Here is a 13239-nt window from a genome sequence, read left to right on the forward strand (position 1 = left end):
ATTGTGTCCTCTAATGCTATGCTGCCCGCTGCTTTTGGGCAGAGATGGTGAGGAGAGGACCAAAGTTCAGGGAAAGCCATGGAAGTGGCCTTGAAGGGGCTGGTAAAGCAAGAACAGAGTGAACTTGCCCGTGGTTCCTCCCCAAGTCTCTGAGGGGGCCAAGTGGGTCCCAATTCCTTGCTCAGCAGGGCACATGCTGACAGCAATCTTGAAGGAGGGACTGCCCCGTTGGAGGGGTCAGCCCTTTGCTGACGGGAACTGCCCTCTTCTAAAGAGTCTAGGTTTGGTTTGTGTTTTTGTTTCTCCTTGTTTTATAATCACAAAAGTATTAAATTATTTTTTATTATTATCTTTATTTCCCCCACTCCCTCGACCCCATGGCTTTTCTCTTTGCATCCTGTAAAGAGTTTGAGGGTGGCCTTCCAGACATTTTTCCCGTGCATATGCAAACGCACACGTGCAGCCTCCCCTTTTTTCGCTTAATGGAAATAGGATCCCAGGTGTCCTTCATTTTTTCCACCCTTGAAGTACCCTTGGTCATGAAAGGTCAACCTGGAGGAAGTCTTTCACTCTGTGGAAGGAAGAAACAGGCCCAGAGAATGGAAATGACTTTCCTACTCATAGCCAGTGGCAGATGCGGAACTACAATGCTGGAATTCCACAAGTCTTGGTTGAACTCCCGCTAGGTACTCAGAAAATAGGATGAATGAGACTCTATTTAAAGAGTTGATGGCCTAGTGATTTCTGGCCTCTGGGCAGGGTTTTACACTTTACAAATGCTTCTGTAGAGGATAGAACCAATTAGGGTCCTGCAAAAACCCAGTTGTCCCTCAGTATCCTCTGGGGATTGTTTCCAGGAACCGCCCCCCACCCCGCACTCCCCTCCCCCGCCCCCCCGTGGATACAAAATCTTTGGATTCTGGAGTCCCTTATATATAAAATGGCATTGTACTTGCATATAACCTACATACTCATGTCCTCTTGTATACTTGAAATCACCTCTAGATTATTTATAATACTTAATACAGTGTAAATGCTATGTACATAGTTCCCTGTGCCTGGGAAAATTCAAATTTTGGTTTTTTGGAACTTTCTGGAGTTTCCCCCCCCAACCCCTGAATATTTTCAGTCTGCTGTTGATTGAAATCACAGACGTGGAACCTGTGGATACGGAAGGCCGACTGTAACTAGAAAATTATTAACTCTTACAGATGAATAAGTCAAAGTCCAGGGACAGAAAGTATCTTTTGTGAAAACTGCACAAGAAGATTGTGGCAAAACTGATAGAATTGGGTCCCCCGTTTCTGGTGTGTTATGAGGCTTAACGGCAGCTGGGCCCATGGCAAACGCTTAGTAGGCAGCTGCTGACTGATTAGAATAAGGTCCATAGGCTTAACAGTAAGGTTTGTAGCAAGTCTCAGAGTGAGGCCAGCTTCTCTTGATATCAACCTCCTGTCCCAGAGGCGGTTTTGGGGCAGCTCCGGGGACAATCTGCCAGTGGGAGTTGCCCTGGCTGGCCGGCCCCCTTTGAGGTAGCAGTGTGAGGAATTTTATTGACATAAAGGAGCATTTCCTCCCGATCTGGGTGAGTAGATGTGAAAATTCTCTTTCCTGACGGTCTCTGGGAACAGAAAACCCTCCTTGGCCGTCTGGACCCTGCCTCTAAATCAGCAGTAACACTCGACCTAGGAACGTTGGTCGCTCTTTCCTCAAGAAAAAGGGAGGGGTTGGATTTAATGATGTCTAAGTCTCTCCTGGAGACCCCAGGTTCATTTATCACGCGGCTACGACGTGCCTAGGGCCGCGTGAGTGCGGAGGGCGATTTCTCTGCCGTCGCACGAGACTCGCACATCTCACTCTAACACCTGGTGTGCCGTAGTGCCAAGTGCCACAACCATGTCACATGCACACTCGAGTGTGATCGTCGGATCGGGGTTCGTGCGTCTTGTTCCCCCGGATCCCGGCACCAAGGGCGGTGCGGGCGCGTCGCAGGCGTCGGACGGAGAGTTGCCGAGCGACTGGATCGGTTTCAGAGCGCGCGTCTGCGCGGCCTTGACGGGGAGGGAGAGCTCCACGGAGAGGAGAGGGTGCTGCCGCGCCGTCGGGTCACCAGCCCTCCGGACTTGCCCCCGCCCCTCCTCCCCTGGGAGACCGGGCCCAGCGCCCCACGGCCAACGCTTTAATGCCTGACGGGGCCGCGGCTGGCCCCTCGGGAGGCAAGGTCAGCCCGCCCACGCAGGCCATTGGCTCCTGAGAACAAAGGAGCCGCCCCGAAGGCTTCTCCGATAGGGCTGAGCTGGTCATCTGAGAGGTGCAGCCAATCAGGTGGCGGGGCGGCCCCGGGGACGGCCAGGCCCGCCAGCCAATCAGGGGCGCGTGCCCGCCCCGCCTGCCCCGGTACTGGCGGGGCCGGGGAGCTCAGTGCCCAAGTCGCCCCGGGGTGGCAGTTCCCGTTAACCTTAGCCACAAAGTCAAAGGTATTTATTCCCGTCCCCTCCCTCCGAGTCCCTCTGAATCCGGGCGGGGAGGGGCGTGCGGAGGGACGGACCGTGCCGCGGGGCCAGCGTCCGGCCCCGCTCGTCCCGCGCTGTCTCCACCCAGACTCCGGCTGGAGGCGGCCTCGGGGTCCCCCGAGCCCCCCGCGTTCTCAGCCCCGAACTTTACCCACCCCCGCACAGCTCACGGGGAAAGGGGCCCGGGTCGTGCGTGGGAAGGGGCTGCAGGCCGGCTCAGAGCTGGAGGGGGGCGTGAGAGCGGGAGAGGCGCGGAGGTGAGCGCGGGGACTGCGCCCCGGCTCCTCCGGGCGCGCTCTGCCAGAGCCTGTCCCGATATTCGGGAGCGGTGTCAGCCTCCCCCAAAGATCGAGTTCCTGCAGGGCGGGAACCCCAGTGCTCGCCGCAGAGTGACACATAGTAGGTGCTTCATAAATGATTAAATGAGTGGGCCTGAGGATCGGGGGCGAGAACAATGAGAGGGAAGCACCACAGAAAGTGGAGGTGTGTGTGTAGGGTTCTCCCCGAAGCCTCCATTCTAGGAAGACAGGCATAGGAGCCAAGATCTCAGTGGAGCTGGGGGTAGGCGCTGGGGGTTTCTTCCCTCGTGAAGGTGGAGGGTATAGAGATGCTGCCCACTCCAGCCCTTTGGGAGGATGGAGCCTGGTGTGTGTCTTGGTCCACCAGACCTGGGGTGGGGTGTGGTCAAAGCCCCGACGCGAGGCCGGCTATGTCCAGGCTCCACTATTAGGTGTGCATTTTGGGTCCAGGTGTTTATCTGTAAAATGAAAATATTAGAGGGTATTAGTCTCCTTTCAATGCTAAGGTTCCATGATTCTATGCTTCTAATCTGTTTTGGACTTAACATTTCTTTTATCTAAATGTTCCTTTGTTAAAATTTTTATTAATGGTTTACAGCATACTGGACCTTGTGCTGGGTGTTGGGGAGAGAGAAACACTCCCTGTGTTAAGATGTTTACAGTCTTCTTGTGGAAACAAATTATTATTATACTATGTAGATGGTACTGGGTTGGGTGGGTGCACAGGTTAAACAGAGAAGGGCCCCTAACTGAGCCTGGTGTATCCACAAAGGCTTCCTGGTGAAAGTGATCCTGGATCTGGGCTGGGCAGAGAAGAGCTGGGCAAGGGTATTCCAAGACTGATCACAGGTGTCCCTAGACACGGCAAGGTCAGGGAGTTGCATCTGGGGACAATGGGGTAGGTTGGTGGTACAGTGAGAGGTGAGCAGAGGCCAGATTTTAAATGGGCTTGCCAAGAAATTTTTAGCAGTACCTGAAAGTGCTGGGGACCCACTGAAGTGTTTTAAGCGAAGTAGTAACATGTCTAAATTGTAATTTTAGGAAAATTGCTTTGAGTCTGGGTGGTGGGTGGATTGGAGGGGCAAGATGAGCTATGATAGCAGTCTCCAGGTGAGCAGTGCTGAGGCCTGAGCTAAGGCAGCAGCGGTGGCAGATGCTGGAAGTATTAAAACAGCACTGGTATGATTTAGTGACCTGTGGATTGTGAGGGCTGTGCTCTGCGGTAGTGAAAGGTGGTGGCAGTTTTGAGAGGCCTGGTGAGTCCCACCTGGAGGGGCAAAGGATGCCCAGGGCCGAGTGCAGAGCTGGTCCAGGCACCTGCTCCCCTGGTGAGGGTTAAGCTGAGGAATCTAAGGTTTCCTAGGATGGGGGTGGCCTGCAGGGGAGAGTGGGCCAGGTGGGCAGGAGACCTGAGTTCTAACTTTCTCTGAGGCAGGGAGTGTCCCCTCTGGGACTTGCTTTCCTCATCCAAAAAGGGAGAAACACTCCTTATCCTTGCCAAGCTCCTTTGAATGCAGCAAGGGTGAAAAAGTGTTTATAAATCAAACTGTGACATCTGTCCCAAGTGTTGTTAGCAGTTGGCTTCATCCCTTGCCTTCGATCAGGTAATGGGGGTCCCCAGGCCCTGGCAGGTTCCTGAGCCTTAGATTTGGGGCAGAAGAATGTGGGTGACGTTGTATCCTCTAAAGGGAGGCGGGTGAGCAAAGACGGGGGATGGGGATGCCATGGGTGGGGGACAGGCCTGGGAGCGGGGGCGTGGGGGAGTGACAGTCCCAGCAAAGGTGTGCATGCTGGGCAGGACAGGTGGGGCAGGGGTCCTGGAAGGAGGTGCCTTGGGGACTGGCATGGGGTTGAATCCGGGACCTCTGGGAGATGGGCGGGCATGATGGGATAAGGCAGCTGCCCTGGCTGCCCTCACCGGCCCTGGACCTGGTCCCCAGGGAATGCTGGTGGAAGCAAACTGAAGTCACTGAACTGGGCTCTTCCTATCAGTTCTGACAACTGGGTAGTGGGGAGGGGGTGATGGCAATGCAGTGACCTAACAAGAATTCATCTTGCACCTTTGTGAACATTCTCCAGAGCCCTTTTGCAATGTTTCCCTCCCACCGCTTGATATAACAGTTCTATACAGAGGACCAAGCATTATTTCCATTTGCAGATGGGGAAACTGAGGCCTAGGGAAGGAAGGTGGCTGGCCCAGGGTCACATGACTAACCAGAAGCAAACCCGCTCCCAAGGTCTCTGGCCTCCCTGTCCTGGGCACCTTCTGCTACGTGTGGTCTTTCTGCGGGACGATGGCCTGCCCCGCCCTCTTCCTCCCCACCGCTGTCCCCTCTCCTGGGACTGAGGACCCCACAGTGTTTGGGAGGCTGAGGTCTGAAGATGCTGGAGTAGGAAGGGGGGGATGGGGAGAAGGGGGAGGACGGGCAGAGTGCTTGGAAGAGGTGACAGTGAGGGTGCATGGGGACACCTGATCCGGTGGTGAGTAGATCCGGGAAGTCGGAGAGGAATGAGGGAGGAGCAGGGAGGTTGATGGTAGAGAAGGATGGGGGGGGGCCCTGGAGGGGCTCGGGGATTGTTCTGGGAGTCTAGAAGGATGCCGGGCATGCCTTATGCTGGGATGTGGGGTGGAGGCAGGCTTCTAGGTGGTGGGTGGAGGTGACGCTCACCTGGTCTGGCCTAGGACCTCGGCCTGCCTGTCTGTCCTCGGGCACTGGGCCATAGAAGGTGGGAACAGCAGTTGCCCTGCCTTTCTGATACCATTTTAAAGCCACTTGTTGGGGATGGTTTGCATGTCCTCCTTGGTCAGAAACGCTGGAGGAGAGGAAGGTGAAGTGGGTGCAGGGATGGGGGACCGGTGCCTGGAGGGAGTGCTGATTATCCAGAGATCAGCCAGAGCACAGGCCCAGGGACCAGGCCTCGCGCAGGAGTGGCCTGCGTAGGACTGGCTTTGGGAGAGGGCCTGGGGGCTGTGCGATCAGTCCTAGGAGACAGAGGCTACACTAGCTCCTCCCCACAGCAAAGTCGGGCTGTGCGGCCGCGGGGCTCGCCTGAGCTGAGCCGGCAGAAGCGTCCATGGCTCTCTTTAGTCCAGCCCCCTGCCTGGCGCTCAGGGCCCGGACCCGGCCCTGCTCCCCTTACCCCTGGCCCACAGCCTGGCCCGGAGGAGGCCCGCTCCCCACCCAGTCTCCATCTCCCGGGAGAGGCGGTACCTGGAGCTGCTCTGTCAGCACAGCTCTGCAGGTAGCCTTGACCTCGAAAGCTGTCCACGCCCGGTTCCTCTGCGAGGCCGGCTCCCGTTGCTGAGCAGAGTTTGGGGTTCCTGTGTGGGCGCCGGGGGCCTCCAGAGATGCTGAAGCAGCTTGAAGGGTAACGGTTTAGGAAGGGTGAGCTGGCCGTGGGGTGCTCGGAGAGAGGGCTCAGAACCTTCGGGTGTGGATTGTTCTCAGGCCATGAGAAAGAGAGAAAAGACCATTTAGAAAGTCTAGTGTTTCCCCCAACCTGATGCTCACAGCAGGCCCCCGGAGCAGGCGTTTTCAGTCACCTTCGCCATTGGAACCTAGGCCTAGAGGTGAAGTGATTTGCCAGGGACAGGTGGGCTAGAACTCAGGGCCCCTGATCCTGGGTCCAGGCGTGCGTGGGTCTGAGGAGAGGGGCAGCCAATGCGGGTGCACTGCGAGGGGCAGACTCGGCCGAGGAGTCTGGGCTCAGGTTCCCAGGGGAGAGGGGAACGGCCCGCCGCCGCCTCCTGGCCAGACCCCTGCAGCGTGGCCTCGGGGCTCGGGCTGCACTGGCCTGCCGGGCAGAGCCCTGTCCTCTTTCTAGGGCTTTCTGTGCCCCTCCAGCTGCAGCGTCGCTGCCTCACGCCGCCCCCCTCCCCTCAGCTTACCCCACCGGCACCCCAACAGGTGACTGTTCCCCGTCACCCGCTGTCGCTTCCTCTCCCGGTGGCTGCATCATCCCCTGAGTTCCGTTCCTTGGAGCAGTGGACCTGGAGGGATGGTCATGGATTGTGAGGATACTTGTGTCAGCAGGGAGTCCACTGCTGTTTTCTCCAGTGTGAAAGGGGAGTGATTTGTGCTCGTGCGGCTCACGTTGGCGCACTTGTGTCTCTGGATCTGTAGGTGTATGGGTGGATTTTTTAATATTTCAATCTCTCTGTACTTTGCATATGCAATTTTGCAGGTATTCTCATGTGTATGAGTATCTCTGTATTTTTGCATCTTTGAATGTTTGTGTACTTAGCCGCCTTGGATGTTAGATATGATTGTCTCTGGATATGTTTGTGTCCATTTAGTGTTTAGATCAGTTTCTTCTCGTATGCCTATGACTGTATTTTATCAATTTTTTTATTGAAGTATAGTTGATTCACAATGTTGTGTTAATTTCTGCTGTACAACAAAGTGATTCAGTTATACGTGTATACATTCTTTTCTTTTTTTTCTTTCTTTCTTTTTTTTTTTTTGCGATACACGGGCCTCTCACTGTTGTGGCCTCTCCCGTTGCGGAGCACAGGCTCCGGCTGCGCAGGCTCAGCGGCCATGGCTCACGGGCCCGGCCGCTCCGCGGCATGTGGGATCCTCCTGGACTGGGGCACGAACCCGTGTCCCCTGCATCGGCAGGCAGACTCTCAACCACTGCACCACCAGGGAAGCCCTCTTTTTTTTTATATTCTTTTCCATTATGGTTTATCACAGGATATTGAATGTAGTTCCTTGTGCTCTACAGTAGGACCTTGTTGTTTATCCATTTATATATAAAAGCTGACATCTGCTAACCCTGACCTCCCACTCCATCCCTCCCCCACCCCCCTCCCCCTTGGCAACCACCTATGATTGTATATTTTATTTTTTATTTATTTATTTTATTTTATTTATTTTTTTTTTTTAAAGGGCTTCAAATGCTTGGCTTTTTATTTATTTACTTATTTATTTTTGTCTGTGTTGGATCTTCATTTCTGTGTGAGGGCTTTCTCTAGTTGTGGCAAGCGGGGGCCACTCTTCATCGCGGTGCACAGGCCTCTCACTGTCGTGGCCTCTCTTGTTGCGGAGCACAGGCTCCAGATGCGCAGGCTCAGTAGTTGTGGCTCACGGGCCCAGTTGCTCCGCGGCATGTGGGATCTTCCCAGACCAGGGCTCGAACCCGTGTCCCCTGCATTAGCAGGCAGATTCTCAACCACTGTGCCACCAGGGAAGTCCCTGATTGTATATTTTAAATGAAACATCCACTGATATTAACTGAAATCCATTTCCCAGGCCGGGGACATCATTAACCTGTCCTGAGGTATTTGTTGTTGGTGATGAAGCACTGGGGCCAGAGGGGCCCCGTCTTCAGTCTTCCCTTTCTTTCATTCATTCATTCATTTATTCATTCATCCAGTATAAACTGGGCACCTTCTGCATCCCAGGCCTGGGCAGGCAGGGCCACCGCCATCCTGGAGCTTTATAATCTAGTGCAGTGTCTCCCAGCAGAACTTCGTGAATCTGGAAATCTTCTTATCTGCTGGATGTTACGGTGGCTGTAGCCACCTGTGACTGTTGAACACTTGAAGCGTGGCCAGCGTGAATGAGAAACTGAATTTTAAACTTAATTTATACACTTAAATAACCAACATGTGGGTCTAGAGGCCAGACTCCTGAAAATGAGGCCCTGGTGGCTTAAGGTTTGGTACACTGTGCACCTTCTCTCAGAGGCAGCATATGGCCCAGGAGCAGGGCCTCTGGCTGGGGCAGGCCCACCCCAGTCCGCCGGTCCTGGCTCCAGCTCTTAACTAGCTGTGTGACCTTGAGCAAACCGCTCAGCGTCTCAGAGCCGTGGCTCCTTAGGATGAAGTGGGCGGTGCTTGCTGAGTGCCTGCTACACAGTCGGTCTCCCTGTCCCTACCGAGTCTTGGCTGGTCACCCCCTTTTCTTTCCAGAGCCAGGTCAATACCGAGGTGACCAGGGAAGCCCCCGCCCTCTCAGTGAATGAGGGAAGGACAGACAGAGTCTCCATCCCCCTGGAGGACTCCGAGAGCACACCCTCAGGGTGAGGGCTAGCTGGAGCCTGTGGGCCCTCGCCCATCCCCTTCCAAACGCTGGCCTGGGCTGCTCCCCGGGGGACTTGACCTACTGGTGTGAGGGCAGTCAGCTTGATGGGCAGGGTACCTTGGGAAGACTGCCTCCTGTGCGCGGTTTCCTGTGGGGAGGGACTGTGTGCATAGGTGAACAGTGGCAGATGGTGTCGCCCTGGGTGGGGCTCCTAGCTGAGCAGGGCCTGTGAGCTGGGCCTTCGGCTGGAGTTTGGGAGATGCACCCCTCAAAGCCTGAGGTACTGGTGGAGGGCACATGGCTGGTCCCCACTCCACTGGTGACAGAGGACGCATGAGGTGCCATCTCCTTCTTCCCCATGTGGGGCCTGAGTCTGTGAAGAGAGATGTACCTGGCTGGTGGAAAAGGTCCAGGGCCCTGAGATCTGGAGGATGTGGAGTGACCCAGACGTGTCTCTGCACCGCCTCTCCTGGCCCGTGGCCTTTGTCCACCCCCAGCTGCTGTCTGCCTTCCCCCCAAATTTCTGCTAAGATCGAAGCCCCTTTGTTACCTTCCCTGCCCCCAGACCTCAGCACCTGCCCCAGGCCACAGTCCCGCTTTGTGTGACGCAGCAGTTGTCATGGCAGCTGTCCCGCAAAGCCTCCCCGTCAAGGGGCTCTCATCCCAACTGCGGCCTGACCCAGAGCCAGGGGCTGGGAAGGAGGAGGTGACTGGGGCCCTGTCCTGAGACCCACCCCCTGCATGTGTCCCGCCCTCCACGGGACCTGCTGGGCAGGAAGGGGAAAGGTCATCAGAGATTGGGGTCGGGGAGCTGGGTGATAGACCAGGTGGCCCTTAGGGACTCGGTGTGGGCACTGGTGGATGGGGATCTGCCCCCGTTGCCTCCTGTTTTCTGGCCAGGGTCTTCTGCTGGGCCTGCTCGCCGTGTCCCTGGGCATCTCTCTCTCCAGTCAGCTGAGTGATGTGTCTGTTGGGGCGAGAAGAGGTGTGCAGTGCGGTGCATCAGGGTGGGGTGTGCGGGGGCCTGGCCGGCCTGGAAAGACGTGGGGCCTTCTGCCGTTTGGCTCGTCTCAGGGGTTTGTCTGAGGACACCTGTTGGCCTGTTTTCCAGACACGTCCCACCTGAGCACACAGGTGGAAATGGGCCCCCAAGACATAGCCCGTGCCCCCTGTTCCTGTACTCTGTGCCCTCTCCTTTCTTCCTTCTTCCCCTCGGGCCCATGAGGGTCCTTTCCTTCCATTTCCACTTCTGTTCTTTCTCGGACCATGAGCTCTGGTGCTGCTCAGTGACTCCCTGTGAATTGGTCACCGAGAATTGAAGCCCTTCCGCCACCTGAGGCGATTTTGAGTTCGTAATACCTCTTAAGACAGAATGGATCAGGGAGGACTGATTTGATTTGGCTTCAGGGGCCTCAGTTGTGTTGTGTAGGGGTTTTGTGAATGAGCCCAAGTCCTACCCGCTGTCCTCGCCCTGAATTGTGGCCCGAGCCTCCACCCCCCTGTCTGAGATTCCCCATATCAAAGTGGCCTCTCTGTCCACCAGTCCTCTGAGTCTCCTTAGGCAGACATTAAATCTCCAGTTGGTGAGAGGCTACCCCATGGCCTGGGATGCAGAGTGACCTGAAAGGAAAATGTGGTGTGAAGGCAGGAGCACTGGCATCCATCAGGGGCCCCAAGGGGGGCCTTCTCCTGCCCTCATTTGTGGCCCCCTTTTCTCTGCACCACAGGCAGGTTTCAGTGTCTGTAGTAACCCACAGCAGGAGTGCGTAACAGACCCCTTTTGGGGAAATAGAATTAAAAACCAAATCTCCTGCCAACTCAGAAAAGACTCCCCGCAAAAGTAGGGAGAAACAAAAAAGAAAACAAGTTTTTAACTGAATAAGCATTAGACTGGAATGTGGTGCACATCACAGGCAATTTGCTAAGAGACTATAGACAGAAATCTCACTTGTTACACAGTCCAGCAGGGACAACCCCACTGCACACGTGTTCTCCAGGGAAAGCATAGCCAGTCCTCGGGTAAGAAGACTTGACAGCACCATTTGTCACACAGAGTTCACCCTAAATTCGCCTGGAATTGGGTGGCCACCCGTGATAGCTAATTGCCTTTATGCAAAGGAAACATCCACTTCTTGTATCTTGGTGACGGGAGGAGGTTTGCAGCCCGGAGCCCGGTGCTGCTGGAGAGGTAGGCTCCCACCTCCCGCGGGCAGGGGACACTGGCCGCTGTTCCCTTGATGTTTGCATTTTGGAGAGATGGCTCCCAGGTCCTCGAGAAAGACGGTCCTGGGTTGTAAAGCCAGCAAGAGGCTGAGTGAGCTTTAAAAGATTTATATACACCTCAAAGGGGCAGAGAAAGAACTTCCAATCAGAAGTTTTCTAAAGAAAATACTCTGAAAGAAAGGGGAGGGTTGTTCTCTTTCCCTTTTTGCACCAGGGAGGGTGAGTTTTCTATTTCTCAGATTCGTATCTCCCTGACACCCCTGCCCCCCACCTCTCCGGGCAGGGTCCACATCTCCAGCCTGGGCCCCTGTCCCCGGAGTAGCCACTGGAAGAGGACCTGGGAGAAGGAAGCAGGGAGACCCTTAGAATGGGGTTTCTGGGAGGCTCTCCGGGGCCCGAGGTGTGGAGCAAGGGGAGGCTGGCTTCCCCGAGCCCGAGCGGTGGCCGAGGAGAGGTTGGTTCCTGGTCCTGCAGCGTGAGCCCGGCCTCCCGTCTCATGGGGCAGAGGCTGGGGCCTGTTTGGGAGTGCAGGGGGTCCGGGGGTGCAGGCGTAGGAAACGAGATCCCCGTCCTCCGGGGGGACCGCCCACAGCACCTCGTGCAGCGGCCACATCTCTGCGCGCACGTAACCAGCAGCGTGTTGGTGCCACACACGGCTGTTCGGTGCCCTCCACGTGCGGGCTGTGTCCCGGACGCTGGCACTCGGCAGTGAGCCCGGGAAGCCCTCAGTTCCTGTCAGGGAAGAAGCAGAAAAGTAAATATCCTGTCCAGCGGCGAAAAGTGTCAGGGAGGAATGGGAGGTGGGGTTAGGGTTGTGACTTTACACGGGGTTGCCAGGGAAGGCCACTCAGAGGAGGTGGCATTTAGGCTGGGGCCTGGAAGGGGCAGGGGCCGCGCCAAGGGGTCAGAGCAGCAGGACCCGTCCCGACCACGTGCCAGGCACCAAATGAGCCAGTCGGGAGATGTTCAAAAGGGGGCTTCCCTGGTGGCGCAGTGGTTGAGAGTCCGCCTGCCGATGCAGGGGACACGGGTTCGTGCCCCGGTCTGGGAAGATCCCACATGCCGCGGAGCGGCTGGGCCCGTGAGCCATGGCTGCTGAGCCTGTGCGTCTGGTCCACAACGGGAGAGGCCACAAAAGTGAGAGGCCTGTGTACCGCAAAAAAAAAAAAAAAAAAAAAGACTGAAGAGCAAAAAAAGATGAGCCCCAGATTGGTGGATGAGGAATCAGGTCCCTAGGACCCAGGTTGGCCACGTGTGTTCTTGCCCGGGGGTGGGGGGTGGGAGGTGGCTGTGAGGCCCTAGAAGGGTTTGCGCTGGAACCTGGACAGGGGCTTTGGGAGACAGGGGACTGGCAATTTTGGAGGGATGGTTCTTCCCTCCAGGGTGTCCTCGTGACCACGTTGCAGGGTAGGGGGGTGTCTCTAAACTTATTTGAGTTTCCTGGTTCTCTCTTGTGGCATCCTTCACACCCCGCAGGTGATGAGAGTGTGGGCGTGAGGCTCTGGTCTGGGAGTTAGAAGCCCAGGGACCTTGCCCAGCTCTGCCGTTCGGCCACCTCTGTGACTTGGGGCATGTCAGCGGCCCTCTCTGGCCTCAGTTTATTCTTCATAAAATGGGAATCATACACATTTTACCTGCCTAGCAGGTATATGTGCTTTTAAAAAAAGTCCTGCTCATTTCGACAGAGGTCATAGAAAAGCTTTTGAAAACGAGGGACTGCTTCCTGTGAGTGGCACTCGTCCGTGTCCCACAGGCCAACTCTCTTTCCTTTGCTCCCATCTCACCCACAGACGGCCGGGCAGGGAGCCGCCGTGCTGATGCCGAGGGACCTCCGGGGATGGACGGTGGCCTGGCTGGCGACGGCAGCACGGGTAAGAGAAGAGGGGCAGGTGGGAGCCCACCGCGGCCCCTCCCCAGCCCCGTCCTGCCCGTCCCTCTGTGGCCGAGCAGGAGTTGATGGTGGCCTGTAGAACCGCACGGTGGGACCAGGACACTGAGGTCACGTCCAAGGATGGAGCAAACACAGACTAGGGGGCTAAGAACTGACAAAGCCCAGCCTGTGCTCGCCAGGCAGGGACACACACACACACACACACACACACACACATGGACACACACACACACACGGACACACACGGACGCACACACACACGCACACACACACCCCGTGCAGAA

At 56.2% G+C, this 13239-nt stretch overlaps 1 protein-coding gene across 3 annotated transcripts in view; it reads left to right on the top strand.

Annotated features, from left to right (window-relative positions):
* Nucleotides 1-2401: 2401 nt before the first annotated feature.
* ZNF775 (zinc finger protein 775) overlaps nucleotides 2402-13239 on the top strand; it is a 180727-nt gene continuing 169889 nt past the window's right edge. For 2 of the 3 annotated variants that reach the window (XR_014294953.1, XM_082632000.1), the window contains exons 1-2: nucleotides 2402-2477; nucleotides 12855-12935. Coding sequence is in view for 2 of the 3 variants with exons in the window: in XM_082632000.1 (XP_082488126.1) it covers nucleotides 12902-12935 (34 nt within the window). In the remaining variant the exon portion in view is untranslated. Of the gene's footprint in view, nucleotides 2478-2885; nucleotides 2913-12854; nucleotides 12936-13239 lie in introns of those variants that run through there. The other variant, XM_082632001.1, reaches the window with a different exon arrangement.

This window comes from Mesoplodon mirus, assembly GCF_964341445.2.
Source record: "Mesoplodon mirus genome assembly, chromosome: 9".
In the NCBI taxonomy this organism is placed as follows: domain Eukaryota; kingdom Metazoa; phylum Chordata; class Mammalia; order Artiodactyla; family Ziphiidae; genus Mesoplodon; species Mesoplodon mirus.